Raw genomic sequence first — 25,913 nt, 5'->3', positions numbered from 1 at the left:
CTACAACTGCTTTGGCACCAGATACGAAGATAAACAGAAACCCATTGGGAAAGTTTACTCATAATAATGATATAGCAATCAACAACCATCGCACGGCAGATCCATTCGTATCAGATTATGCACAGCAACAATTTAGTGTCTTACCTACTACAGCTGCCACCACCAACCCTGTTAGTATGGCATCTGAAAGCGCTACATCAACTGGCGTTCAAAGATCCCGCAAAAATAGTGCAGGTGGAAAAGCGTACTCATTTGTTTCCATTCCAGGCACCAATCAAAAGAAACGACCGCGCAGAAGATACGACGAAATTGAACGACTTTATCATTGTAATTATCAAAATTGTACAAAATCTTATGGTACACTGAATCATTTGAATGCACACATTACAATGCAAAAACATGTAGGTATACCTTCTCATGGTGCCATTGATAGTAATGCGCTTACGCCTTTTTCTTTAGCAATACACTAACAATATACTGTGAATATCTATATGTAGGGCCCTAAACGTTCTCCTGATGAGTTCAAAGAAATGAGAAGGAAATGGCGCGAACAAAAAAAGGAAAGAGAAGGCAAAACTCCAAAAAACAAGAAGAAGACATTCAAACAGCAACAAGAGCGGCAACACTTTGAAAAGCAATCTCCCGCTAGCATCACTGCTACAAATCAAGTTCAACATCCTTCGGTACTGATGAGACATACTCCTCCCTCTGTTGCTCTTGAAAGGCTATCCTTGGGTGTTGGCTATCCTTCCTTTATACCTTCGAATACTACTACTACTACTACTAATACTATTTCTCCATCTGATCCAACTACACAAGCGAACGCTTTTATGGGCACTCCTGTCACCTCAATCATACCAACAATGCAGCCAACACATCATCAGTCTCTGCACAAATCTACAATGGCTTTAAATGCTTTTTACTAAGCAAGAAAATGAAGGCTGCCTCCATTATAAATAGTTCTATGTTTCTCATTACTATTTTTTTTTTTTTATTTTTTTTGTACATACTACTTTACCTTATATTTTCGATTTTCAACTATTATATACATATGATGTACAGGTGTAAAAGCGCGCACACACACAAAACGCACACAAACAGAAAGATACATATGGACCATAAGTGTCCCTGTTGAAAAACGTTATTACCTCTTTTAATTGTAATAATGAATTTACAATCATTCCATTAAGCAATATAATGCCTATTTTATGAAACAATATTAAAGAACCTCTGATACGACTCACACTAGTTTACATTTACCTGTAACAATATATATAATTCGTAGCTGATGACGTATTTACAGACAAATAGATACTTGTGAAATACTTGCTCATTAAAAATAGTAAACTGCTTCTTTCGAGGGTTAATTCTGGAAAAAAAGGCATTATACTGTATAGCTTGCTCTGAGAATAATTTTCATGCATCCAGAAATAAAAAGCCAATCCCTACTTTACTTGAAAGTGAAGAGTCACGGAATTCTTGCCGCACTTTTTAAAACAAAAAGAACACACAAAATTAAACTGTTTCAAATTCATTTCATTAACTCATCCCTTCATAGACCCTTCGAGAGTAACATGTCAGGATATAATATAGTTTTGGCCTTTTTCGGTGTCGGTATTCTCTGTGCGGTAGCCTATGTATTGACTCCTAAGGGAAATGACCAAACGTAAGTCTCTTTGTCGATTGGACAAACTAAATTAATCAAGTGAAACTCATCCTTTTAATGTTATTCCTCATTCAGTGTCATTCGAACCGTCATCATTATGTCGTTTATATGCTGCTATATTATGTAAGTTGCTACTCCTTCAGTTTTGGGATACTTCAAACTAGCTGCTCTGTCGAAAACTAAGACTAACTTAACGCTTCTTATAGGTGGGCTATTGCCTATCTTGCACAGTTACACCCTTTGATTTTCCCCAGAAAAGTTGGACTTCGACCACCTCACGAAGTTGAATTGAATGTTTTGTAAGTTACCAGCACCATCACACGCGTTCCACAACTTCAGCTGGAGGCAACGTAACTGTCAAGACATGAAAAGCTTCTTACATTAACTTAAAAAAAGGAAGCAACGCCTTTTATATAACTGCAACTATTTTGTTGACGCATCACTATACTTCTATACATCTACCTATATGTATATTATATATATATACTGTAGTTCATATTACTTTTATTTTCCTATGGTTCACTTATAGAGGATTCAACACAAGAAAAATAATTAAACATACCCGAGCTTGATACGGAAACCCTTACATTTTAGTCAATGGCTCACAAAAACTAACAGCAAGAAAAACTTGACTCTGCTGGTTAGGCATTGTCCACTTAAAAATAGTATGTGCTCAGTTGGAAAACTGCGAAAAACAAGTGAGAAAACCCTCATTTGTAACACGTCTGTTATAATCGTACATCACAGTTTAAAAGAAGTAGAATTCACGACTATGTTAATAAGTTGCATTCAATAGAGTGCAATCAGAAAAGCGTACCGTTTCTATAAAACAAGTTTATTGAGAGGAAAATACGAGATGAAAAGGTCTAATTATTGTTAATTTCAGCATCAACGAGTTGATTATGTAGTTTGAAGTAAATAGATTGGTTCCTCATCAGGTCTTCATGCGTGCCTAACGATAACGAAAATATTGTTGGCTCTGCCGTATAGAATGACTCACAAAAAATTACAGTTTACCTTTCTCTAAAATGTTGCCTGGTGTCTTACCCATTACAACGATCATATCAGCCTTTCTGATGGTTGAGAGACGATGAGCAATTACTAAAACTGTTCGGCCGCGCATTAATCTATCAAGTGCATCTTGAACCATTTTTTCACTTTGAGCTTTTTAATATAAAAGTTAGCAGATACTTCGAAATGTACACAAAAAATTCGGAAAAAGTTGGAAACTTACTGTCCAGAGCAGAAGTAGCCTCATCTAGAATAAGAATCTAGGAGAGAGATGGATCATAAATACATGGAAGAGTCAATTATGGTACACATTCTCTTTGAGGCATGGCTGTATTGTGGCTAAATTACCTTTGGATCCTTCAGAATAGCTCTAGCAATGGCAACCCGCTGTTTCTGACCACCAGACAAAGCAGCTCCTCGCTCTCCAACAATCGTATCGTATCCATCAGGAAAGGCTTCAATGAAGTGATGTGCATTCGCCTGTCGAGCTGCCTCTTTGACTTCTTCTAAGGTTGCATTTGGCCTGCCATATCGAATATTTTCCAAAATTGATGTAGCAAATAAGACAGGTTCTTGATTAATAAATCCGATATGACGTCTTAACCAAGAAGGGTCTAAAGACGTCCATGCCTGACCATCAAGTAGAATCTCTCCGTTTACAGGTTCGTAGAATCTTTCCAAAAGAGAGGCAATGGTGGATTTACCGGATCCAGAGGGTCCGCAAAGAGCTGTTGTTGTACCTTGCCGAATATGTAGACTGAATTGGTCAAGTACGTGGTGATCTGGCCGAGTAGGATAACTGAAATCAACATTCTTGAACACAACATCTCCTTTAATAATAGGCAGTTGGAGGCCACCCTTTAAAGGTATATTCGGTTGTAAATGTATGAATTCAAATACACGAGTAGCAGACGCGGCAGCTTTAATGGATTGGCCAAATAGCACGCCCAGAGATACCAAAGAATGTTGAGCTGTTTGTATAGAAAGCATGTACGACATCAGATCACCACTCGTTAATTTATTTTCCGCAACAAGCGAACCTCCATAATAAAGAACAGTTAAAATCATGCAACCAATAGAGATGTTAGTGAGCCCTTGAAATAGACCAATGTGTAATCCCAGGTGCTTATTTGCTTCCGCCACTCTTTGACAAGTGTCGCTGTAATGGCTCATTTCTCGATCTTCAGATGCAAAAGCTCTTACTGTACGTATGTTGCTAATTACCTCACCTGCTACGCCGCTTGTATGCCCTTCCAATTGTTTATTATGTTTACTGAGGCGGCGTAAATATACGCCATAAAAATTCAGTAGAATATAGAGAACGGGCATGGTGCTGAGCATAGTGACGGTAAGGGGTGTGGATATGCGAAAGAGTTGAATAGCAGATCCAATGGTCTGAGTGACAGATTTCAGGCCCTGAGTAACAAGTTGTTTAAAGGTGCTCTACTTGTGTTCCAGTTGTTATATCAATATCTGTTTTAATACAAAGACAACGATAGGCGTACTCATCTATATAAAAGCTTATTTACCTTAAACTCAGATGCATCCGCTGTAAGTCGGCTTACTAAATCTCCACTTCGGTGACAATCAAAAAATGTTATATCCTGCTGAACTATCGATGCAAACAATTTCGCCCTTAGTCTTTTAGCAACATTCTCTCCAAATGCCGATACAAGTGCGATATGAGCGAATGTCAATAATCCCTGAGCTGTGAGCAATCCGAATAATTTCATAGCGGGTTCGTTGAGATCTTTAATTGATAAGGTTACCGAGTTCTTGATGTTGGATAAAAGGTTCACCAGCTGACCGGTGACTAAGGGTGTTTGTAACTGAACAATTGCGGCGCCAACAGCAGTTAAAACTATCAAGCCTAACAGTAAGAGATCAGGTTTGACTAACTCCCAAATATCATATGCAATATTATGCTTTAACTGTTGTTGTTCAGCGATTTTGTCGAGAATCCTTTTTTTGGTAATGGCTTTACGGGACTTTATATCGGGTGGTGGCTGTTGTAGGAAGGCCTCAGCCAAGATGGGTTTCTTTCCACTAAACAAAGAAGAGTGAGACAAGCGTATACCAAGAGCAATAGAAGCAACATGCAAGCTGTATTTTCGAACATGAGTTGTAAACGTCAATGTTGTTTGCGTTCTTAAAGGAGTGTATTTCGCAATGCTGTACATGAGTGACATGAGTAACAGCATATAATTCTCTTACTCATCATAGTTGTTTTAATAGCAACTTACTTCCGTATTGTTGCAGATTTTATTGTTATACTAGAAGGGTATAGTGTAGTAAACTGTTTTTTGTTATAGGTATTCAAAGTGGTTATTGTAGGACTTGGTCTGCCACAAGTATTCGGAAAGTTTGTTTTTTTAAGACTATCTAAAAGCTTCAACTGTTAAAGTTAGTTGATAAAGCATAGTTTAGTCAACAACCCCCTTGATCCGTTTCTTACCCTCTTAGAATATGGCCGTAAAGTAGAACGAGCCACTAGTAAGGGCATTTCCACTATGAAAGTTATGGGGTTTAAAGAAGTAATATTAGGAACAAGGTCAAAGTTAACAGTAGTTCTACTTCAAATTCAGACCATGTTACGGTTTTTCTTTAGACGAACAAAAACTGTTTTTGATATGTTTAGCTTATTTGTTTTTGAATAAATTGGAGAAAAATTGGGAGACGAATTGGAATTTATGTTTAGACTTTTTACCTGTAATGATCTAAAACTCTTGCGAGAAACCGTGCTTACTACGGTATATTTCAAATTACGTATCGACTATGTCATCAGGCATTCGATACCTTTGAGCATTTTATATCCGGCTGTTCCTACAGATGGCAGATATGGAAAGAAGCCTTAGCTGTCCATTTCTCGTCAAGATTTTTCACTTCCCAAGATACCCAAGCTGCTCTCAAATTCGACGCCACTCCCGCCCTCACTTCCAATGAGCAATCCAAGTTTCTCATCATATGCTTCAGCATATATTGGACAATTTGGTCATCATTTTTATAAATGTCTTCCATACTATTCCCTTCAACGGTCATCCGTAAAACTCAACATGTCATTTCTGTCACTCTATCTTCTGCGCAGTTGTTGCAGGAAGCAGCTGCGTTTGACTAACACAAATTAGTTGTTGTAAACTCTATGTCCCACCCTTCCGCGATGTGTGACTAATTTGTTATTTTTCAGTAAATAAACACAAACCAAAAAAAAAAAATACAAAGAAAAATACGGTGAACTTCTTTAGTAGTGCTGTAATTCTGCCATCTTCCTTTGTTTGATCAAATTGACAACGATATTATGATCATGTTCAAAGATGCATTAACATCCCTCTGCTAGACCTTTAGTATCGACAGTATCCAAAGTCGAATAACAGAGGCTGCAGAGTTTTGAAATTTTATTTCATTGATTGTTAAAACAATCAAGCCGCCTTCAGCTTCACGTCTTTTGAATGCTTCAAAGAATCTGCTAAGAACACCACACCTTAAACCTTTGTTTTTTACATTATCTTTCCCAGACATACCCCTGTTAGTTTTTCAATATTATTGTCAATGAAGTAGTTGCTCGTTGGACATTAAGGCTCTCCACAACAAATCTCTTGATAGCAAAAACAAGTTACATCCAATGATGGGTGCAATGACTATGATATGTACAAATTTAAGTGAGTTTTTTAAAGCATAATAATGTATCGCTCCATTTTCAACGTACCAAAAAACATCATTTGCACTTGGACTTCAAAAAATATACAATCCTTTTTTAAAAATTATCAAGAATATTGTTGAGGCAGGAAGTAACGATCTCCATGCAGGCTTCAGAAATGCATTGGGGGATTCCTGGTGCGAGGGTTCTGGAGCGTGTAAATGTCGGGTAGTTGGTTTTAAGTTGTTGTAGGCTTATATAAACTCATTTGGAAGAAGTGCTGATGTGTCTTTAACAATTTGCTCATTGGTTACTTTAATCACCGTATACCAAAAGTTCCGCGTGAACAGACACTTTAAGGCAACATATGCCGGGTTTTCGAAAACGTAATAATTTGCCAGATAACGGACGGTTGATGAAGCTTCAATTGTTTTTTCCTTAAGGCTAGCTCTGTATTCATCGAAAACGCAATTATCAAACGTATGTCCTCTGGTAAAGGCTTGATAACAACCACACAAATTCTGTTTCAAAACGTCAGTCTAACTTGAAATGTGGTCAGGGCGCAGAGGGGAGTTAGTCTGTTCATGACCCATTTTCGTTTATACTCAACTGCCTCCCAACACACACCTTCAAAGCCCCATAACGAGCTCAAATATGGTATTACCGTTGGACCGACCAATGTCATGTCCTATTCGAACTTGGTTAACTCTGACAACCAAGGACCTCCTCCTCCACCGCAGTTTATTGACTGGTTACCTGCTTCCCCAAATTTAGCGTCATAATTCCTGTTCCTTATTACCCTTAAGCCCACAGGGGTTCTTAGCTACATAAAACATTTGGATCTGCTTCAAGCAATTTGAATAAGCTTAAAATATCTCGTGTCCATTGGGTTTTTTAAAAAATCTTGCAATTACGATAGTATTATGTTTAGTGGAGTTCAAATTGGTTCTTTCTCGTCATGAAAAGTAAATGCTAACTACAAAAAAGTAAATGACAGTAGTCGGTGATTTGATTATTCTTACTAAATCTAATAGCTAATAGCAATGGTAGGATAGGGGAATATGAATATTATTAATAGAGTCGATGCTACGAGTATGTACATGCTGCTGATTGTTGTGAAATTCGGAATCTACAACATTTGTTATCAATTATCAATTTCCTTAGCTTGAAAATATTCTAGAATAAAAACTGCAGTAGAATAACAACGGAAGAGTTCATCAATCAGTCAGTATTTTTTTTTATTGAACACTTTAATTGAATATTTAACTTACGTAGATAACGGTACTTCGCTCCGGTGTCGAAGTGCTACTTCTTCAATATACTCCTTACGTATCACGTAAGGCCTTGTATACGTGTCGGTCACAACTCTACATGCTTGGTGGGCAGAAATAGCTGTACTCCTAACCATCGAGCCCAACGCATGACGGCTCACAACAATGCCATCCACCAAAGGTCCAAAAACCTAAATTTACAAGTCGTTAAGGAAGAGCAGGATACCGCTTGTTTTGAACATTCTGTAACACTTACCAAAGCATTTTCATTTAATCGCTGGCTGGCAAGCTGATTAGCATGATTAGCATCGGTAAAGGAAGGTATCCATATACGTATCCAATAGAGTCTGTGTGCGCTTTTTTTTAGCGGGTGAATGAATAGATATACCATCATTTTTGCCGTACAATTTTTGATTACTTTGGCCAGTCTCTTATAGTGCATCATGTCTTCTATCCAAACGATGCATACATGGTCCTCAGAGGATATCTGACTGAATTGATCAGGTAGAGTTAAATTTTCTTTCCTTTTATTAAAGTAAGGAACGTTGACCATAAACTCCACTGTCCGATCCGAATAGTATGGAATAGTATCACAGCAAGAAGCATCCAATTTGCCTTTAAATCCTTTATGCTCGACTGTTTTAATCTACGGTTGAAAATAGAGTAATATCTTGGGAGTAAGCATAATATAAACGGTAACACGACCAAGTTCAACTTACTGGCCAACCTAGACAGTGGATGAATTGTAGAAATTGTTCGCTTAAAGGAGATGGTTTCTTTATCAAATCTTCCCAGGTTGTGTCTCCGGACCTTGTGAAAAAGGCAGAAACTGATATACAGTCGCGCCTAGAATAATCTTTTGATTAAGAATATAGATTAAACTGACACTATCTTGGTCCACTGCTACTTACTCATTGAGTTGGTCCAATCTTTCTATTTCTGATATTAGGGAGTCATTTAAGTGTAGTGGAGTGATATGGTATCTATTCTCAGACAAAAGATAGCCAATTTGTGCTAGAAACAATCTAAATCCTTTATTTAGTTCTTGATGTTGTTGCCGGTAATTGGAGTCATTCACCGTCCTGATCTGATCTACATTCGTTGTATCGATGTGTTGAGTTGACGGTAACTTTCGTTCGAGCTCCTCTTGCTTTTGTATTAATTGTTTAAGGCTTTGCCATTGCTCATACGCTTCAGTTTCTGGTGCAAATAGAGTTTTAATAGTAGGCATTTCTTTCTCATTCACAGCAGCAACAGTAGGTGCCACATGAGGCAACGATTGCAGCTGTTTGTCCATTGTAGGTGTCATAATTTTCGGCGATTCTATTATCAACGACGGTGATGATGGTGTTGCTACTTGCTCTGATAATTTTCCCCTGTCTTCCTTATAACGTGCTTTCATAGACCAAACATATTTGCCTGTTGTATCTCGGATAATGACTATAATGGATGGTACTTGCCCTAGTTCATTCTTCTTTTCATGTTCTGAATAAGTTACATCAATAATGGTTAAGATCGTTCTCTTATCGATCAAAAAGAACTTCATATCAGATATTGCAGTTGTTTCATTGCTGTTATCGTTGACTGCGAGTTGTTTTAGATACTCAATGTCATCCATCATTGCCAGTCTAGCTGTTGAGCCGTTATTTATTGTTTTCTTGCCTAGTATTACCTGTTCCAAAGGTAACGGGAAACGTCCCAAATGGTTTATTAATTGCGACATACAATATTCGGCTGCCATACGGACTGCCACTTCTTCCTTCTTTCTAACTGTTGAATTCGACCCTGTGGAAGTTGTACTCGCTGGATCCATATGCGGCTGCTGAAAATTGTTATGCTGATGGGAATGCCCGCTCTTGCCCACTCTAGGTGGTAACTGGAATAATTGCTTAGGTGGAGGGAAAGCTGTCTCTCTTTTCTTTTTCTTCTCAACATTAACCGCTGTATTGGGCTCTGCTACGGTTTCTGAAGTTGCGGCCGTATTTCTGTCAAATATGGTAATTCCTCTACTTAATGTTGCAATTACAGCATTATAACAATCACTATCATCAATAATCCATTGACTGATCAAAATCCATTTAATCATACAATCATATGCTTGAACAATGAGAGGATAAGTTTGAGCAAGCTTGCCAGCATATAACAGGGTATCAACATAGCGACTAAGCGCCAAAACAAGTTCTCTTGCGACGTTCTAAGCAAACAATAAATATATGAGGATGTTCTGTTTGAAACGATAGTCTTTTCTACTCAGTGGCGTACTAACCTTACTGTCCCGCTTAACAAAATCATATAGATCAACGAAGTTCATTAATACATCGAAAGCCACCAGTGTAACATCTGCTGGTAATTGCATTGTGAGAATCTATATGAAGAAAAGCAGACAGTAAGTATTACCTACAAAACATCCGAGCAATATAGTTTTTTCGTCTTCTTTTTGGGTTTCACCTTCTCCTGTATCAACTTTACAACTGTGCCAACCAGTCCAGGACAAAAGGGAACATCTTCTATCACATACACGTTAATTAAATGAAGAATATATCTCATATTATATGATGAGGTTTCTGTGCGTAGCGACATGAGCAAAACCTCTAAAATGTAAAATTTTAGCTGAGCAGAACGCGTTAGATTTTTTCATCAAAGCATACATCTAAAAGGAAGAATTCACTTACAGATGAGTTTGTAAAATCAGACTCTTCTGTACTAGCCGATGACGCATATAGTACACGTATCTACTACAAAATAAAATATAAGTATGGGCATCGATAGTTTCTCAATCTGCGAGCTGAAATTACCAATTGAGTAATGATTTGTTCCTGTTCTCCTATCATTGGAGATGCTACTGACACATTCTCAGTTAAATTATTTCGACACAATTCGTAGTCGTCCCGTATTGACAAACCGCCTTTCTTTTCTTTCAACTTTTCAAAATGGTTAGGCATACACATGATTGTACTCAATACTTTCAGTGCTGCCAGTCTTAACTGGTCAATGGATATGCCATTGGTAAGTTTGTAATCAAAACGCAACTTGGGAAGAATCATCTTGATTGCAGCAATGAAATCGGGCACCAACATACGCACTCCTTCCAAATTTGTAGCAGCGAATAGATCAGTGCAGGAGAGTAAGATAGTAGGGAGACAAACATCTGATTGAAGTCCGATACGTATTGCAGCATAAAAGCGCTCAATATACGTACGATGAAAAGGTTCTATCTGCTGAGGAGTACAGAAAATTTTACATAGAGTGGCAAAAGATTCAGCGCATCCACGTTGAAATTCTTGCAGATCATCCTTCTTTTGGCCATTATTAGAATTGGTTATGCTTGTGGTTGATAGTGGTGAAGCAGATGTTATTGTCCGTAATGGCGTGGGTATAGTTATGGATGTTTTTGATGTAGCATCAAACAGGTAAGTGCCAAACATATTTAAGATTGTATTTCCGTTTGGTCTACTTTGATTATATGTGTCCTCACTAACAGCTGTGGTAGTGTGGACATTGGTTGTACCTTTTTGTTGTTGCTGAGTATTATTCAACAACGTTTCTACCAACTTTCCAATGGCTAACATGGATAATGTGAAGTTATGAGCATGAGGAAGCTGTAATGGATGAGGTAGTAAGTATAAGACGCGGTACCACGCATAATGGACAAACTCCTTGGGAAGCTCTAACTTAATGTTAGGGCCGCTCAAATAAACACGTTCAGTGCCCTCATTCGCGCCATAGAGTAAGAACTGAATATGCTTAGTGAGGGCCAAAGAAGTGGAGCTCCACTGTTGTATAGTTTTGGACCGGTGTGTCCATCGCGCAAAACAAGTCTTTAAAATGTTCCACATTTCCAAATCCATGGTTTTTGACCGTAGCCATAATTCGAAAAGCACTTGCAATAAAGTATCGCATAGCTCGTCTGCCATATTGATATCCACTGCGGTATCGGAGCCCGATCCAACTTGCTGTTCCTGTCGAGTTTCTTTCAATAAATAGTCAGAGATACCTAAAATCACTTTCAATAAATCCGTCCACGTCTTTGGAGACAATTTTAAAGTTCTTCCTGCCATTGCAAATACTTTGAGTGTTTTTTTACATAACTCGACATGCTTCTGCACTAGTTGACTCAAATGCTGTTGTTGCTGCTGCTTTTGCTGCTGTTGTGGGGTAGTTGTTGGCCTACTAGAAGGAGTATCATTGAAAGGTATAGGAACGAGCGTGCTGTGAGCGCCTGCTGCTAGCATGTTCAAATGAAACGCTGACTTCGTATTGTGCGAAGTTGAATGCTGTGTAGCTGCAGTGCTTGCTGTTGAGGCCGTCGAATTCGCTGGAGTGTTATAAGCATAGGCGTTGTTAGCCGAATGTAGGATACGAGGCTGAAATAACAAAGAAAGCTGGTGAAATATGATCTGATAAAACTCCTGCTCTAATCCTTCCTGAGTCACAGCTGCTGGTCGGTGTTGAGGCTCAAAAAGCCATTTTGCATAAATATCAATATTATCGTTGGTAATACTCATGTCTTCTAAAGGTAAGTTGAAACCTTGACCGATGACTTCCATAAACCATTTTACGTGTGCAGGTGAAGAAAAGATGCTGGGATCAGGTGGCTGCGATTGTTTGTTGGAGGACGGATGAAGATAACTGGTAACTTCCGAAATTAAAACCCTTCGTATAGGTAAAGGTAGTGTATTCAAGATATTTGTCTCTAAAAGAGAACTCTTCGTTAAATGAGGGATCTCTACAAAGAAAACACACATAATAGAAGACTAAACCATTTACGTGGGTCATGTTGCAGCAACTGAATCTGAGCTATCCAATCGAGAAACATGAAAAGTATATTTGTGTGAAGGCACCACTTTGATTAGCGTTCGCAAGTACCACTTTGTTATACTCGAAAACGAGGGAATGAAGAGAAGTTCACAAAATCCCAAAATACCAAATTTGCAGTCAAATTGAAAATTTCAGTCCTACCAGTCAAAAGCATACGTTCTAAGTTAGAAGCATTTATGTAGACTTGTATTGATCGCTTCGATTGTTCAGTCCGATTTTTGAGTAAAGTACTTAGTCTCTCTACGTTTAATTCATCGCCTCTTATTCTCCAAATACTCAATTAATGCTGCGTTGTTTATATTACATTCCTCACCTACTGAAACAGCGTAATGATATGGTTGCTTTTCTTTTTCCGTAACAAGGTCAGCGAAAAATCATTATAGGCTTGATCGCTAAAATGAGCTCCGGTGAAAAACAGCTCAACCATGACATATTCAGGGGAGACTTCCTTGGCTTGAGGTTTATTCGGAATCGATCACCTGGATTCGCATTATTACTGTCAAGAATAGAGCTATCTTCTTTTCTTTGTTATAACCTTCATTTCATCTTTGGCGACATAAATACAAAATACAAATTAGTCAATCAGGCTTACGTTCCTGTATTTCATTGATTAGCTTTTTTTTTTCCCCATCCTCCTATTCTTAACTTTGCTTGACCATCCACCTTTCTGCATCTTTCTCTGCCTGGCCCTGTATTCTAATATGTATGAATAATGATTTACACTTAAATCCGTTTCCTTCGCGTTTTAACGCTTTGTTTTAAAGTTTTGGTTTGCAAGTCATATACTGCTGTAAATGCAAAGGAAGATATTTCAACTGGATAAAAAAAGGAAGAGTCTTCGTTTCCCAATCAATTCGTCATATTCTAACTAAGGAACGGGAAGTAAGTGTCTAACTTTCCAGTGCAGTAATCAAATCTGTTTTGTAGAGACAGTTCTAACGCGCGAAGTTCCGTCATTTATGTTTGAAAAATCCTATGGACCTCCGAAAGAGGAATGTTATTAAAAGTGCTATAAGTATTATCAAATGACTGTAGCAATGCATAATCCCGCCCTGCTAAAAATTTGTTTCAATTACTTCTCAAATTGTACTCTGTCCTTATTTTTCTACGTAGCTTCTGTTTCAGTATGCTCTGTGGCAACAGGGATATCAATCAGAAACGTTAACTTACACAATGCTTTGTTTGATGTAGCTTTACTTTATTAATATTTACAAATGTAAGTGGGCAATTAAGAAAAAGATCAATATCTTGTTCTTCATATACAATATCATCATAATCCTTAAACAGTGCCCTGTCTTAGACTGAATTTCCAACTGATGTAGTAGTATCAATAGCATTATCTTCATTATTCTCATCCACATCTTCATCCTCATCCGCAGCATCAACCACAAGTGTAGCGCTTGGCCAAAGACTTGAAACAGTGTGTATCTCTTTAGTATCGTCTGGCTCATACTCCATTCTGGGGTAGGGACTAACAATTTTGAATTTGTATTGATGCTTATAATTATCGGGTTTACTTTTCTCTTCTTCAATGCTTTCTGCTTCTTTAATCAAAGGATACGCCTCCACAAATTGATAAAGAGATTCCAAAGTGTCAGTTTTTGCAAACTTTCTTACCACACGAGCACCATCAGCCAATCGGAAACTAATCCTAGCCACATTTTCTGTAGGCTCAACAGGCAAGTGAGTATATAAATAACGTATATACTGTTGACGTTTCTTCTCTAACAATTCCTTCTGCTTCTCCTTCTCCAGTCTTTCTCGTTCTGACCTTTCCTGTCGTTCTTTTTCTTCTTTGGCTTTACGAGCTTTTTCTTGATCGGCTTTGAGTGATTTACGATAAGCTTTGTCTTGATCAGATAAGAGCTGTCGTTCCATTTCGCGTTGTTTCCGTTCATGCCGTAAACGGTTTATCACAGCTCCATGACGGTCCATAGTTGACTCCAATTGCTGAATCAACAGTTCAACGTTATTATATTGCTGGCAGCCTTCAATGCGCGCAAGAACGCCCATTTTAGGTGCTGCAGATGAGGAGCCTACCCGCGGTTGTTGTAAGGCGATCAAAGCCATAAAAGGGAATGTGGCTGCTTGCAATGTGCTGCTGACCTTATGAGCTTCCGATTCACGTACATCTCCCGCCCAAACAAGTATATTATTACCCTTGACAAAGTCAATCAATTGGGGTGAATTCAAGACATTCCTACTCATGATACAATATATGTGAGTCGAATTCTTCATCACTTTTCAAGTTCTCTATTTATCCGTTTCATATCTTTACCTGCAAAAGGCATTTGTATCATCGTGATCTTCACTTTGTAACAGAACCATCATAAACTGAAGGTCATTTCTAGCCTTTTCTAGTGCTTGAAGATAACCACCCTTGAAAAAATGTATATGCTGTGTACCATATTTCGACTCAAATGCCTGTATAAACTCATTTGCTAGAACTCTTGGATCTTTTTTTCTGTGCTGTTGCTGCTGTTGAGCAGTAATAGTGGGGCGAAGAGATAAAAATCGGTCTACAAGACACAACAAAAAAACTAAGTTCCATTTTCTCGCAATTTGTTTGATAAAACCGTTTGTTATTACTTGCAAAAGATAGCAGCGACCATGTTAAATTCCAAGCTAGACCAAACGGCCATAATAGTATAGAGAATAATAAAGGGGGTTGTCGAGTAGCGCTGATAGAATTTCTGATTTCGTTTGAAAAGGTATTGTTGCCAAGATTAGCATTAGTTATCGTTGGTATAGTGTCAGAATTACTGCTTGCCCTGTTTCTAAGGTCATTGATAGCTGGCGTGGCTGCAATTGCTGTACTGTTAGCTACTTCCTGCTCCAAGTCTTCCCGCTTCTTAAAAGTATTAATACTATTCCCATCATACACGTGCTGTATAGCTCTCTATATTATTGGAAAAAGTGTCTGAGCAAGTTATTCCTAGTATGAGTAGATTATCTCTATAATTACCTCCAAGTTCCAATTGTGTTCAATTAGTCGATCTAAAGCTTCTTTGTTATCTCTTATTTGCGTAACGGTCTGTAGATGAGGTCCAGAAAAGGTTAATGAGGACTCATTCTAGTTTTTCTTACAACGATACATAATATTACTGCGTAGAATTACCTGAAACTGAGTAAGCTTCTCTATTTGTTCTTCGTTTAAAGCGCTTACAGACACCATTCCAGTTGTGAAGAATTGAAGACTAACAACAAAGATAGAAAAGGAGATTTATGCCAAAAATGAAATTCTTATGCTTTTGTTGGTTTCGGAATCTTTTTTAAAGCCGAAGAAGCAGAAAGAAAAAGAAGTAGGCATTTTTGACTCTCAACTTTCCCTTTTTGCGAAACAAAACAACAAACAGAAATGGCCGAAGTGAGTAATGCAGCAACTATGGATGTAGGATCCGTTGAGGAACCACTCGATCTTGTTCGACTTTCCTTAGACGAACGAATTTACGTGAAGCTGAGAGGCGATCGTGAATTACGTGGTGTTTTACATGTAACATACCAGTTTACTAGTTTAGTTGTAATATATGTGTTAAAAGCCATTCCTCACGAAAATGATTTTCCATGACTATATAGGCATATGATGGCCACTTAAACATGGTATTGGGCGAAGTTGAGGAGACCATTACCATTGTCGAGGTGAATGAGGAATCCTTAGAAGAAGTCATCAGAGTAAGAAAACAATTAGGGTTTTTGAATATTGTTTACAAATCTTATGGACACTTATACAAAAAATTCTTTACTAATACAGACTGTGCAAAGAAATTTTGAGATGCTATTTGTACGTGGTGATGGTGTTATATTGGTAAGTTAGAAAGAACACTGTAGGTAATGCTTTTCTTTCATAACTGACACTGTCGTAGGTCTCTCCACCATCAAGAACATAATATTTATACACTTCCAAATAACCCCAGCACCATCCACTAACATTAATAATTGGCACAGTTCATATGTAGAACTATGCTTACAAAAGAGTAATACTTGTATAATACACGTCGGTACAACTCCATAACTCAAATATAACTGTGCGGTTGTATGTGTTCAGATTACATTAAACAGAGATGTTCTTTGACAAAACGCTAGCCTACTAATGTTGTGAGAGAACAAAAACCAATAAGAACAGGATGTTATCATACTTTAACCGGCTAAAATGATGTGAATGATTTTATGAAATAATATAGGCAAAGATACGTATTTCCAATTATTTGGTCAAGTATAACATGCATGACCGAAAAGAGTTAAAGAAATGTAAAAGTGCTTATTATCACTAAATACAATGGAATATACAGTAAATGAATCACGAAACGTAATTCGTCCAAAATCACAAACGACAATTAAATGTTATAACATTGGTCTGCTGTTTAGATTGGGGGTATAAAAAAATACTTCATCCTTCATTTAAAGAATATCTTAGTTACTAGATTTTTACCCAAACGGCCTAATTCTGCAGATTCATTTTCCTTAGCCCTGTTCAAAAGTTCTTCAAATAGCTGTATATATAAGGCAGCATGCTGATTATTTGACGTGGTTGTAGTACTTGTTTTGAGTTCGTTAGCGTCGATGTTATAATGTTGAAACAATTTGTCAGATATGGTAATCACATAATTTGTTGGTAATTCTACAGCCGAAAAAGCTTCTCTTTGTACACATTGCAATATAAGCATTGGGCACAATTTTAAGAAAATTGTCTTTTCGTAATTATCCTTGCGTTGTAGATGCACATTAAAATTTTGGTCGATCATAGTTTTTAAACAGCATTCTAATACCACAGGGACTAATTCTGCTGACTTATTCGTATTCATAAAGCCAAACGACAAGTGCTGCCATGTAGGAATCCATATCAGTTTATCTGGCAATTTTATATCATGCGATAGCCCATAACAATATGCAACAAGTTGGCGTATAGTAGCAGCATATATTGCAATATCCTCCATTCTTACACTCCACAATTGTATCGGTGTCATCCATGCTTGCATTGTGACGGCAACAAGAGATTTATCTTGTACGCTTTTTGTAGATGTTCTACGGAAATATATATGACTTGGCGGAATGGACCGAGATTGTCCTTGTTGTTGTTTTTCGAAGCAAATGCATTTACTAACTTCCACTTTCCGAACAAATTCAATGTACCATAAAATACTGTAGTGAGCCCATTTTTCTTGCAGCAAAGCTTTGGAAATAAGTGCAGAATAAACAAATTTTTCCCTTTCCATATCCAACACATCAAGCATTTTGTAACTCAGCTTTTCAATTAGTACAGGAAGACCTATTTAATGGAATAAATTAACCAAATAATACATGCAAAGATATATACATATAAGCATATAACACTTACACAAATAAGGCATGCAGTCAATCAACAATTTGCAAGCGTTATCATTTTGCTCTACAACCGTCAATAAGTTCTTCTCTAAAATAGTCATAATTTTTTCAGATGAATTTTGGTGAATAAGTCGTTTTAAGAGGTTGTTGATAGAAGTAGATTCATCTGTTCCTGCTGTGTCCCCAAGTTGCCTAATTAGATAGCACAGGCATAATTCTGGTCGCTTTACAATTAAAGGTATCAAATCTACACTATAGTTTGCCACCTTAAATATATGCTTTATCATAGTAGGATTACAAATATCCTCGGCTGTACATAAATTTGGCAGATGTATAATGAGTTGGGGTATAAGTAATTCGTGATCTATGTTAGACATTGCTGATGGTAGTGTTTTACAAAGAGTTCGATATGCATTTTGAATGAGCGGCTTTGAGTCTTTATACTCGCTGTCGCAAACCTCTTTCTCTGCTTTGTTTCCAAATTGCTCAATCCAGCCTGCTCTGTGTTCAAACAGGCACAAAATAAAGAATCCATGTTGAGAATGTTCGAGCAAAATTTTTTGCTTCCTGATGGAAAAGGGTCTTTTGCACAAAACAGTTTTTGCTGTGAAGTATGTCCATAGTAAACCCCAATCAAATTTGGCATGCTGTTGGACGAGTTGAAGCAAATCGTTATAAGCCGCTTTTTCTATAGGACTTGTGGGTTTATGCCACTGAAGACCAGTGTGTCAGCTGCATACTATACACTTTGTTCCTCGTAAATATCTAGCTTTACCTGTTTCAATACCAAGATTAAATCATGCATTGCGCGCCACACAAATGATGGGATGACGGGTGTACTATCTTCGCCTGGTACGACTTCAACTATCTTTGGTCCTGAGTAAGTTGGTAATTGTGGTTCAAGTTGCTGGTTTTTCATTAAGCAGTTGTGTTTCGATGGATTCATAAGATTCCTACAAATATCAGTGGCCAATTCACAAGCTAAAGAGGATAAATAAGTAGGCATCCTTGATTTCTGCTTCTTCAAAATGTCTATCAGCGGCATCAAGTATATCGCTGCTATTTCGTTTAGATCCAACGCTGTAGCAGGTTGATTCTTTATTACGAACCGTAACAGTATTATCACAGCCAATTGGCTTTTTTTGTCCTCACGTTGTAATTCGGTCAATAGAATATGTTGCCGGACAACTTGATATCGTGAAATGATATAACGGAGTATAATCATAGACGACGTATGAACTGTAGCTGCTGAATCTTTCAATAAAACTTTTTTTTTCAAAGGTTCGTAAAGATGAAAGAACCGCTCTTTCACATTCTCATCTTTTCCTAAATACCGATCGATTGAGTAGATCGCTTTCATAATTAACGCTACGTAGCAGATCAATCATTGTATCAGATTTGGAGCTCTGCATAAATAGTAATTTCACGGTAATGCATACACTGACTAACTACTACAATACGAGCGACATTTTTCTCTGATTTGGCTTCCTCAAACGCGGCCAACGCTTTGTCAATGATGGGCGCTTTGACGTTGAGAAGCAAATGTAAAGCCTTGCCTAGGGGCAAAATATCTGGCTGTCGTTGTTCACCAATGTTTTGTTCAAAAATGTTGTTATTCCCAATTCCTTTTACAATTAAAAAAGATGAAGGTGGTTCACTTTCTTCTTCATCGTTCAAAATAGCCATTTGGGATATTGTGATAAATCAAAAAAGAAGATGCTGGTCTACTGGCGTGAAATAACACGCCGCACATTTTGTTTTACATAAATGTGTGCCTTTTTTACCAATTATCCAAAAAAAGCCAATCTGGAAGAGGGGCGAATAAAAAAATTCGTCTAATTTATATGCCAAAAAAAAAACTGTATTTGAGAAGCTGACCGCCTACGACTCCTTCCATCTGTCTGCGATCCACTCTCACACGTTCCCAACCGTTTTCCCACTCATCCGCTCAAAACTTCATCTCAAAGCACAAGCCTGGCTTCGATGGCCTATACTCTATTACATATTATTTGAACTCGACTTTTTACACCACTCTCAAGAGCCGCCTTCACCTCCACTGTTGAGACATCTATTCCTCGGCTGGTTGCCCTCTTCTCCCCCTTCTCCTGATAGACCGCAATCCTATTACCCTTGAACCTGAAGGGGTTTTAGATACTATAGCCTTTGGATTTAAGGCAATTTAGATAAGTTGAATATCTCGTGTCTATTGGGCTTTAAAAATTGAAAAATTGAAATTTTCAAAATTCATGTTTATACTTGTTTGAGGAGCTGAACGGTTGTTCTTCGGATAGCGAGATCATTTCTTCACTACTTACATCAATTTCATTTATAAAGGTCGCGGTCAACGGAATCTTGTTCAATAATCGAAAATATATCCGTTTAATAGGTGGCTTTTGGATACGGTAGTTATCAATTGTGATTATTACTACGATACTTAGCGCAAAACTGAACTTGGAAAGGTAAACATGGACAATAGCAGATGGAAACCATAAAAATGTTCTGCCAGCTGGCTTAATACTTTTTTCTACTTTGAGACACCGTTCATTTTTTGTACATCTCTAAAGCCGTCGCTGCCGCTGGCCACATTTACTGTCTCGAATAGAAGTAATGTAATATTTATAATGTTTATGTTTATAATTGCTGAATGACTTGACTGAGTCGGTTCTTTCAGCACAACATATTTGCTTCGATTTGAGCATTTTAGCAGCCTCTCTGCATGTATAAGAAATAAGCCTTGAATCCGCAAGTGAGTTACTCTATGGCGATTAAAGGAAATGCTTATTTAGACTTCAAAATGTTGTAGGTTCAGAGAAGAGTGTGAGCTGTATCAAAACGTAAATGCTGTCTACTGATTTTTTAAAGTTTTATACAAGGTAACTTCTCTTGAATTGATAATACTTTATGGTGAATTTTTTCAAACTTTTACAGCGAATATGGAAAGTCAATATCTGGTCATTTTGCAAGCATCTCCTGAATTCTTCTGGCGAGCCCAGTTGAATCACATGATTATCTAATTTCAAATATTTCTCGACAGTCAGAGTACTAACTTTGAGATAAAAATACTTTTTGGCATAACAATTGTTGTTGCTATTGCTAATATTACTGCCAGGTATACTAAAATCATTGTCGTTATTGTTATTACTGTCGGTATTTGCTTTGGTTCCACCCAACCAACTGATCTGCTCGAATGCGGTATATGGCATATCAATTTGAAAATTATGATGCGTTTGAATATGCGCTTTTCCATCAGGTTCAACAAAATACCAACCATTGACAGTTAATGATTTAAGCTGTGGAAGTCGTACAGAGAGCTGATAAAAAATTGGTATGTATATATAGCAAAGGTGAAGAGAGAGATGTTCAATGCTTTGATTGATGCTGAGATAAGGGTCAAAGTCGAGTAAGAATAAGCCGATGAGATTCAGCCGTTTTAATGAAGTGCAGGCACGAAACAAACGGTCTAGATGATAGTTATACATGATTTGATCCATACCGCTCGCTTCTTGATTTTGTTGCCGCATCTCCTCTGGTGATTCGTGCGATTCATTATTGGGCAAAGTATTTACATGTGGTAATGTAGATACCGAAACTGAGGTTGCATTCGGTGATGTAGAACGTTGGCCTGCCAATAAACGTTGTATTCTTGTATAGTTATAATTAGACCACTGCCGCATATCTAGTGTCAGTAATTCTAGATGTTCGCCGCATTTATCCACGATCTTTATGTGAGGTAGATCAACATGACAGGCAGGATAGAAAACAGTAGCTAAAGAGCTGCTTTCTTCTTCTTCTTTTACTAATCGAAACCTATGACGTGGCTTGTTATCCATATCTTCCTCGTCATGTCTTTTTGTATCGTGATCATATCTAATCTCCAGTGTATGTTCTTTTCCAATATGACAACGGCAAAGCATATCCTCAATGTTTCTGATATATAAATGGTCTATGCCATAGGAAGTAATGGAGCGCAAATAATCAATAAATTGATCTATAAGATCAATGTTATAATTTGTATGTAGCTTTCTCATCCATCCAACATTGGCTTCGTCACATTCCATATTGAGCTTTAAACAGCGCAGTGAAGTAAATTTTTTCATAATGTAGCTTAAAACGTCTTGTGAGAGGACTGTTTCCAGTTTAAGGTAAGATATCTGCTTCCGTTCCATGAAATTGTTGGGATGTGAATAGTTTTGAAATGAAACGATAGGCTGCATTGATCGAGAATTATACAAGGTAATAGATAACTCCGTTAACAACGGGCAAGCATCAATCATATCGTTGAACTTCATGATGCTTTCATGTGTGTGTCTTTTTACTGTTAATGTCTTCAGGTTGGTGAATTCGTGTAGCTTACTAGCCACTTGATAATATTCCTTTTCATAGATATAATCTGCATCACCTCGCGGTCTATTTGTTAACTGATCACACAATAGAATATCTTCAATTGTATGCCGGCATGCTAATATGGCCAAAAGATAAAACTCAATCTCATTCTCACGATAAGGATAGGATACTCGCTTTAAACATTGCCAATATCCCTCATAACGAACTGACATGAGCTTGACCCAAAAATTTCGGAAAGGCTTATCTAACAGAATGACCTCTTCCGTATACGGACAATATGTAACCAAATTGGATAGAACATCATACGCATCCCAGTGACGTAGATGAGGAGAAAAGATGTGCTTCAAATAGAGTCGGCGAACGTATTTGCCTACTATATCCTTAGACTCTTCTTCAAGTAGCTTTTGTTCTTTATGATAACGAGGACGTCGAGCTTTTGCGAAATTGGTATTCCTAATAAACGACATTGTCACCTCCTGTTGATGGTTTTCTCCATACCCTTGTTGGTCTTGCAGATATTCTGATGACTGTTTATGTTCAACGGTGGAAGATATGAGAGATCGAACAAATAATGTAGCTTGAAATGTACTCTCTAGTTTAACGGAATAATAAAGTCGCTTTCGAGCTTCTTCATACCAATGCCGACAGGTCAACTGACATTCCTTCGCTTCGGTGGACAAATTAGAGAAAATTTTTCTGAGTATTTCAACTGGCAAGTTTTGCCATGCCTGCTGCTGCATACTAGTTAGGCTTGAATAATGAAGGATGAATAGATTACAGGGAACTGGCAAAAAAAAGGCTTTAAATGCTTTACCCATGAATAAATAGAGTTTAGGTTATACCAACCAATCAAGCAATTTTGTTATGCAATTTTGACGTTTGTCGATAATCACATTATTTCTTACAATTCTTTACATTGAAGGAATCTGATAAATATTCCAAACAAGCATTCAGTAGGCTCCTTAAAAAATTGCGTATGTAAGCATTAGATTAAAAACGCTGGGGACAACATTTTTCACACATTCTCAGTTGAATCGGTTTAGTGCTGGCGTCAGCAAACGGAAAGAATCATTTAAGATAATTGAACTTAATGCCCGCCCCAGTATATGATTCAAGACAAAATCCAACTTATTACGTCTCCCACTACTCAACGGAAGTGTGATTACGTTGTTGTGATATGCGTTACTATAACACTTGACTGTGATACTTATTAGGGCATTGTCATTATTCAAACATGTTAACAGAAATAATGTTGAACGACATACACATGCCTGGTAGGAAAAAAAAAACAAGGCTGAAAATGGATATGGTAAACAGTTCTAAAGGTAATTTTGATTTACCTACCTTCTCAATTGCAACTTCCCACTCAAAAATGTTGCTTCTGATTTGAAGTTGAGCATTGGCAATACATTTTAGTGATGTTTGAAAGACAACAATTGAGTCGCTGCCTTATAAAGAGCGTTTATTTTTATTTATCTAAAGAAATAGCTACTCCTGCAACTCAAATAGTAATTTCGCCCTCCACAGCCCTTGTTTCCAAGCCTAGTTCTTCTAAACATTTGTAATATCGGTCTGCATCCTTCCTTTTCAAATACTTCAGAATTCTTGCTCTTTGATGTACCATATGTCTTAATTGTCGGTAGTTGTGTTTGTCCTTTTTATGCTGTTGTAAATGGCTGTTTAAATTATGGATACGCACTGTTAAAATTGCTGCTTGCACTTCAGGACTTCCCGTATCACCTTCTTTACGCTTGAACCAATCTATGGCTCTGTGAATATTCCATAACTGTACAGCCTTGGCATTTCCGTTTTGAAGTGCAACCATGCGCTTAACCATGTTCACTTTACTCTCCTCTTGAACAAGGGCTTGCTCCATACCCTCCACTGCACTTAAATGGTTCTCGTTGATGTATTGGCGTGGTGCGTCTTTAAAGAGCAATTGTTCATCGTCATTCGTCAGAAAATGTTGATAATCATGGCCCTTGTTGTTATCATTTTTTTCAGTAATATTACTGTTATAAGCACTCTCTGGTGTATGTAAGCTGTTAAAAAAGGGCGTGGGCTTCGATATGATATAGGAAGGCCTGGACCGCTCCAATTCAGCTAATCGCTCAACCTTTTTGGCTAGGTTTTCTTTTTTGATTTGCAAAGGGTGTTTTTTGGCAAATGAAATCCGTGTATTATGAAGCGCCTGTTTGGGTACCAAATTGGTACATCTCGTAGTTATAATAGCTGAAAGAAATAGATGCCATGTTCGATTGAATGCAGTTAGAAATGTTAGACTTCATTTGCAAAAATAATATACATTTTCGATTACTCTACCAGCTGTACGCCCTCTATAAAAATGACACAAGTTGTTCAACATATTGGCAAGTTGTATTTCAAGTATATTTATATATCGTATCAAGGATATAATATTAATCAATATTGAATGAAAAGCCCTCGATAATTTATTTGGCCCTGTCATTCCGCACATTTACTCCTGAGTTACAAGGACCACCCGCACTTTAAATTTCAGGGGATTTTTTAAGTGCTTTATTTCATTAAACTTTTGCGATCAGGTTATATCGCATAGCCTAAAGCTTATTGATACTATTTTGCTCTAGCCATTTGTCTGCATTTTTGAACATATCACCTATAGCAATATCAATAGACTCTTCTATAACTAATATATTGACGGCCTTAATCAGAAGTTGCCAAAATTTGAAACCTTGTTTCAGGTCATCCTTCACATTCTGACAAGTAGGAAAAGCGTTTTCTGTAGCCTTCAAAGCTTCGGAAAGAGATTTCCCTTCGACAAACTGTTCTAAATAATATTTGCAAACTAGACCTAACGCTACATTGTGGTCTGACATAAAAGGGAGACTTTTTTTTGTGAAAAAAAAAGAGACGTTAAGATGCATGATCCAATTAAAGACTCTCTCTGATTGAAATATCACCTTTCGGAAATTTGAAAATAATCCTTTCTGTCCTTCATAACCAGTCCATTTAAAAAGAATGATAGAGTCAACATTTCACATAAATTTCGATAGCTACGTGCAAGTGCTTTTACAAAGCTGTTGAAAGCTAATAAATCACGATTCAGTGCACCAGACCAAGGTTGACTCTATCCGACAGTGAGATTTAGCAAAGTTCTTTCCACGAAAACGAAGCTAGCGAAAACAGCATTTTTACCTTTAATTGCATTGGTAATAAACTGAATGCACGGCTTAACAAGATGATATGCTTCTTCTGTGTTTCTATTTAAAATAGCATCAATATTCAACGTGAATAAGCGGCTATGTTACCCATATAATAAATTTTATACTTGCCATCACCCAGAGGTCGTGAGTAAGTTTTGCTGAATTCCCTATTTGTTAAAACTTCAAACCGAATTAGCTCCAAAGCTGTTAGCAAAGCTTCTTGAACATGTGTCCCAGTAGGTGTATCCGTGTCTCTGTTTAAGCCGGATGCCAAGGCTTTTCCCCAGGGTGTTGGGACATGTTTGAGCGAAGTTACAAAACTAATTCAGCAGATTGCTGTAAGTAACACTGCTTCTCAACCATTGATCTGCGATAAAGAGCTTACTCTCTGATCTCCAACATTTTCCATAATACATTGGCAATAATTTCATCCTTTTCCTCGAGTTGTTCAGCAGGATGAAGAGGTGTAATAGTTTGACTTGCTTTAAATTTATCTTGAAGGGTATTAATACAGAATTCAATATCAATCTGTGAGCTCTGAAATCGTAAGGAAGCATAATACGTTAATATGGACTGTTAAATAAGCTTACATCATCATGTACTGATGCTTTCTACCTTTCGTTGCTCTAATTCAGCTTGAATAAATGATTTTGTCACGTTCCAGT

General features: G+C 37.5%; 10 protein-coding genes across 10 annotated transcripts; 3 read left to right on the top strand and 7 right to left on the bottom strand.

Moving 5' to 3' along the window:
• Nucleotides 1-224: 224 nt before the first annotated feature.
• BDF20DRAFT_795329 (uncharacterized protein) lies at nucleotides 225-563 on the top strand (the record flags this gene model as incomplete). The annotated part of the gene is made up of 2 exons (XM_053076260.1): nucleotides 225-401; nucleotides 498-563. Coding segments are annotated over 2 exons (243 nt in total), but the record flags the coding sequence as incomplete, so codon positions are not given.
• Nucleotides 564-1,574: 1,011 nt separating this feature from the next.
• On the top strand, nucleotides 1,575-1,969 carry BDF20DRAFT_819700 (ATP synthase subunit H-domain-containing protein; the record flags this gene model as incomplete). Its single annotated transcript, XM_053077477.1, has 3 exons — nucleotides 1,575-1,666; nucleotides 1,742-1,789; nucleotides 1,873-1,969. 3 exons carry the CDS (start codon nucleotides 1,575-1,577, stop codon nucleotides 1,967-1,969), a joined length of 237 nt encoding a protein of 78 aa, XP_052935997.1.
• Nucleotides 1,970-2,788: 819 nt separating this feature from the next.
• Nucleotides 2,789-4,857, bottom strand: BDF20DRAFT_819929 (ABC transporter type 1, transmembrane domain-containing protein; the record flags this gene model as incomplete). The annotated part of the gene is made up of 3 exons (XM_053077496.1): nucleotides 2,789-2,830; nucleotides 3,026-4,120; nucleotides 4,207-4,857. The coding sequence occupies 3 exons, from the start codon at nucleotides 4,855-4,857 to the stop codon at nucleotides 2,789-2,791; spliced, it is 1,788 nt and encodes a 595-aa protein (XP_052935996.1).
• Nucleotides 4,858-7,578: 2,721 nt separating this feature from the next.
• Nucleotides 7,579-12,129, bottom strand: BDF20DRAFT_905907 (uncharacterized protein; the record flags this gene model as incomplete). The annotated part of the gene is made up of 8 exons (XM_053083214.1): nucleotides 7,579-7,773; nucleotides 7,839-8,228; nucleotides 8,302-8,392; nucleotides 8,494-9,776; nucleotides 9,849-9,947; nucleotides 10,031-10,192; nucleotides 10,255-10,314; nucleotides 10,378-12,129. 8 exons carry the CDS (start codon nucleotides 12,127-12,129, stop codon nucleotides 7,579-7,581), a joined length of 4,032 nt encoding a protein of 1,343 aa, XP_052935995.1.
• A 1,450-nt stretch (nucleotides 12,130-13,579) lies between these two features.
• Nucleotides 13,580-14,919, bottom strand: BDF20DRAFT_867353 (UBX domain-containing protein). The gene has a single exon (XM_053080886.1). The coding sequence runs from the start codon at nucleotides 14,636-14,638 to the stop codon at nucleotides 13,697-13,699; it is 942 nt and encodes a 313-aa protein (XP_052935994.1). The 5' UTR covers nucleotides 14,639-14,919; the 3' UTR covers nucleotides 13,580-13,696.
• A 599-nt stretch (nucleotides 14,920-15,518) lies between these two features.
• On the top strand, nucleotides 15,519-16,599 carry BDF20DRAFT_477314 (uncharacterized protein). The gene is made up of 3 exons (XM_053075542.1): nucleotides 15,519-15,893; nucleotides 15,977-16,072; nucleotides 16,152-16,599. Exons 1-3 carry the CDS (start codon nucleotides 15,759-15,761, stop codon nucleotides 16,212-16,214), a joined length of 294 nt encoding a protein of 97 aa, XP_052935993.1. The 5' UTR covers nucleotides 15,519-15,758; the 3' UTR covers nucleotides 16,215-16,599.
• A 195-nt stretch (nucleotides 16,600-16,794) lies between these two features.
• On the bottom strand, nucleotides 16,795-19,408 carry BDF20DRAFT_912670 (uncharacterized protein; the record flags this gene model as incomplete). Its single annotated transcript, XM_053083979.1, has 4 exons — nucleotides 16,795-17,666; nucleotides 17,736-18,435; nucleotides 18,498-19,090; nucleotides 19,162-19,408. The coding sequence occupies 4 exons, from the start codon at nucleotides 19,406-19,408 to the stop codon at nucleotides 16,795-16,797; spliced, it is 2,412 nt and encodes an 803-aa protein (XP_052935992.1).
• A 1,178-nt stretch (nucleotides 19,409-20,586) lies between these two features.
• On the bottom strand, nucleotides 20,587-23,466 carry BDF20DRAFT_835112 (uncharacterized protein; the record flags this gene model as incomplete). The annotated part of the gene is made up of 3 exons (XM_053078812.1): nucleotides 20,587-22,874; nucleotides 22,972-23,027; nucleotides 23,411-23,466. 3 exons carry the CDS (start codon nucleotides 23,464-23,466, stop codon nucleotides 20,587-20,589), a joined length of 2,400 nt encoding a protein of 799 aa, XP_052935991.1.
• A 101-nt stretch (nucleotides 23,467-23,567) lies between these two features.
• BDF20DRAFT_905904 (uncharacterized protein) lies at nucleotides 23,568-24,431 on the bottom strand (the record flags this gene model as incomplete). Its single annotated transcript, XM_053083213.1, has 2 exons — nucleotides 23,568-24,257; nucleotides 24,372-24,431. 2 exons carry the CDS (start codon nucleotides 24,429-24,431, stop codon nucleotides 23,568-23,570), a joined length of 750 nt encoding a protein of 249 aa, XP_052935990.1.
• A 70-nt stretch (nucleotides 24,432-24,501) lies between these two features.
• Nucleotides 24,502-25,841, bottom strand: BDF20DRAFT_477230 (temperature dependent protein affecting M2 dsRNA replication). The gene is made up of 6 exons (XM_053075541.1): nucleotides 25,839-25,841; nucleotides 25,634-25,742; nucleotides 25,378-25,568; nucleotides 25,241-25,305; nucleotides 25,006-25,172; nucleotides 24,502-24,931 (listed from the first exon to the last, which is right to left on the bottom strand). Exons 2-6 carry the CDS (start codon nucleotides 25,648-25,650, stop codon nucleotides 24,643-24,645), a joined length of 729 nt encoding a protein of 242 aa, XP_052935989.1. The 5' UTR covers nucleotides 25,651-25,742; nucleotides 25,839-25,841; the 3' UTR covers nucleotides 24,502-24,642.
• Nucleotides 25,842-25,913: the final 72 nt, after the last annotated feature.

The sequence above is a fragment of the Mycotypha africana genome (genome assembly GCF_025528875.1).
Source record: "Mycotypha africana strain NRRL 2978 chromosome Unknown BDF20scaffold_5, whole genome shotgun sequence".
Lineage (NCBI taxonomy): Eukaryota > Fungi > Mucoromycota > Mucoromycetes > Mucorales > Mycotyphaceae > Mycotypha > Mycotypha africana.
Note: the sequence above shows the minus strand (reverse complement) of the source record. Positions and strands in the feature narration are given on the sequence as shown.